Genomic DNA, 395 nt, shown 5'->3' with positions numbered 1-395 from the left:
ATATACACCTTGTTCCGACCGAGTATTGGAGTAGGGGTTGAAGTACATGCATTTTTAAGGCTTGTTGGAGATTTCACACAGCAGTGTCAAATTTTGAGTATGTTGAAATGTTCCCAGTACAAATGGGAATCCATATGAAGCTACAGGACTGTCTGACATGTATTAACAAAACTCATGTCATGATAATAAAAATGTCAAAATGTAGCACCAGTGGAGCACTTTCAGTTTTATTGTATTGTAAAAGAAGTGAAGTGTGTGTGTGTGTGTGTGTGTGTGTCAGAATGAAGAGAATTTAGTTCAAAAAGACATTTCTGATCAGATCCGTTATGACAAGGTTAAATATAAATGAGTGGACTTTATGTGATTGGCTGAGTCTCCCTGATCAACCAGTCCAG

At 37.5% G+C, this 395-nt stretch overlaps 1 protein-coding gene across 2 annotated transcripts in view; it reads right to left on the bottom strand.

Moving 5' to 3' along the window:
* Positions 1–211: 211 nt before the first annotated feature.
* Positions 212–395, bottom strand: part of xpnpep1 (X-prolyl aminopeptidase (aminopeptidase P) 1, soluble) — an 11,018-nt gene continuing 10,834 nt past the window's right edge. For both annotated transcript variants that reach the window (XM_060859373.1, XM_060859372.1), the window contains exon 20: positions 212–395. This exon is cut by the window's right edge and continues 81 nt beyond it. In XM_060859373.1, the coding sequence (XP_060715356.1) occupies positions 357–395 (39 nt within the window). In that variant the 3' untranslated portion in view covers positions 212–356.

The sequence above is a fragment of the Tachysurus vachellii genome, chromosome 23 (assembly GCF_030014155.1).
Source record: "Tachysurus vachellii isolate PV-2020 chromosome 23, HZAU_Pvac_v1, whole genome shotgun sequence".
Classification (NCBI taxonomy): domain Eukaryota; kingdom Metazoa; phylum Chordata; class Actinopteri; order Siluriformes; family Bagridae; genus Tachysurus; species Tachysurus vachellii.
The sequence above is the reverse complement of the archived record's forward strand: the minus strand, read 5'-3'. Positions and strand labels throughout refer to the sequence as shown.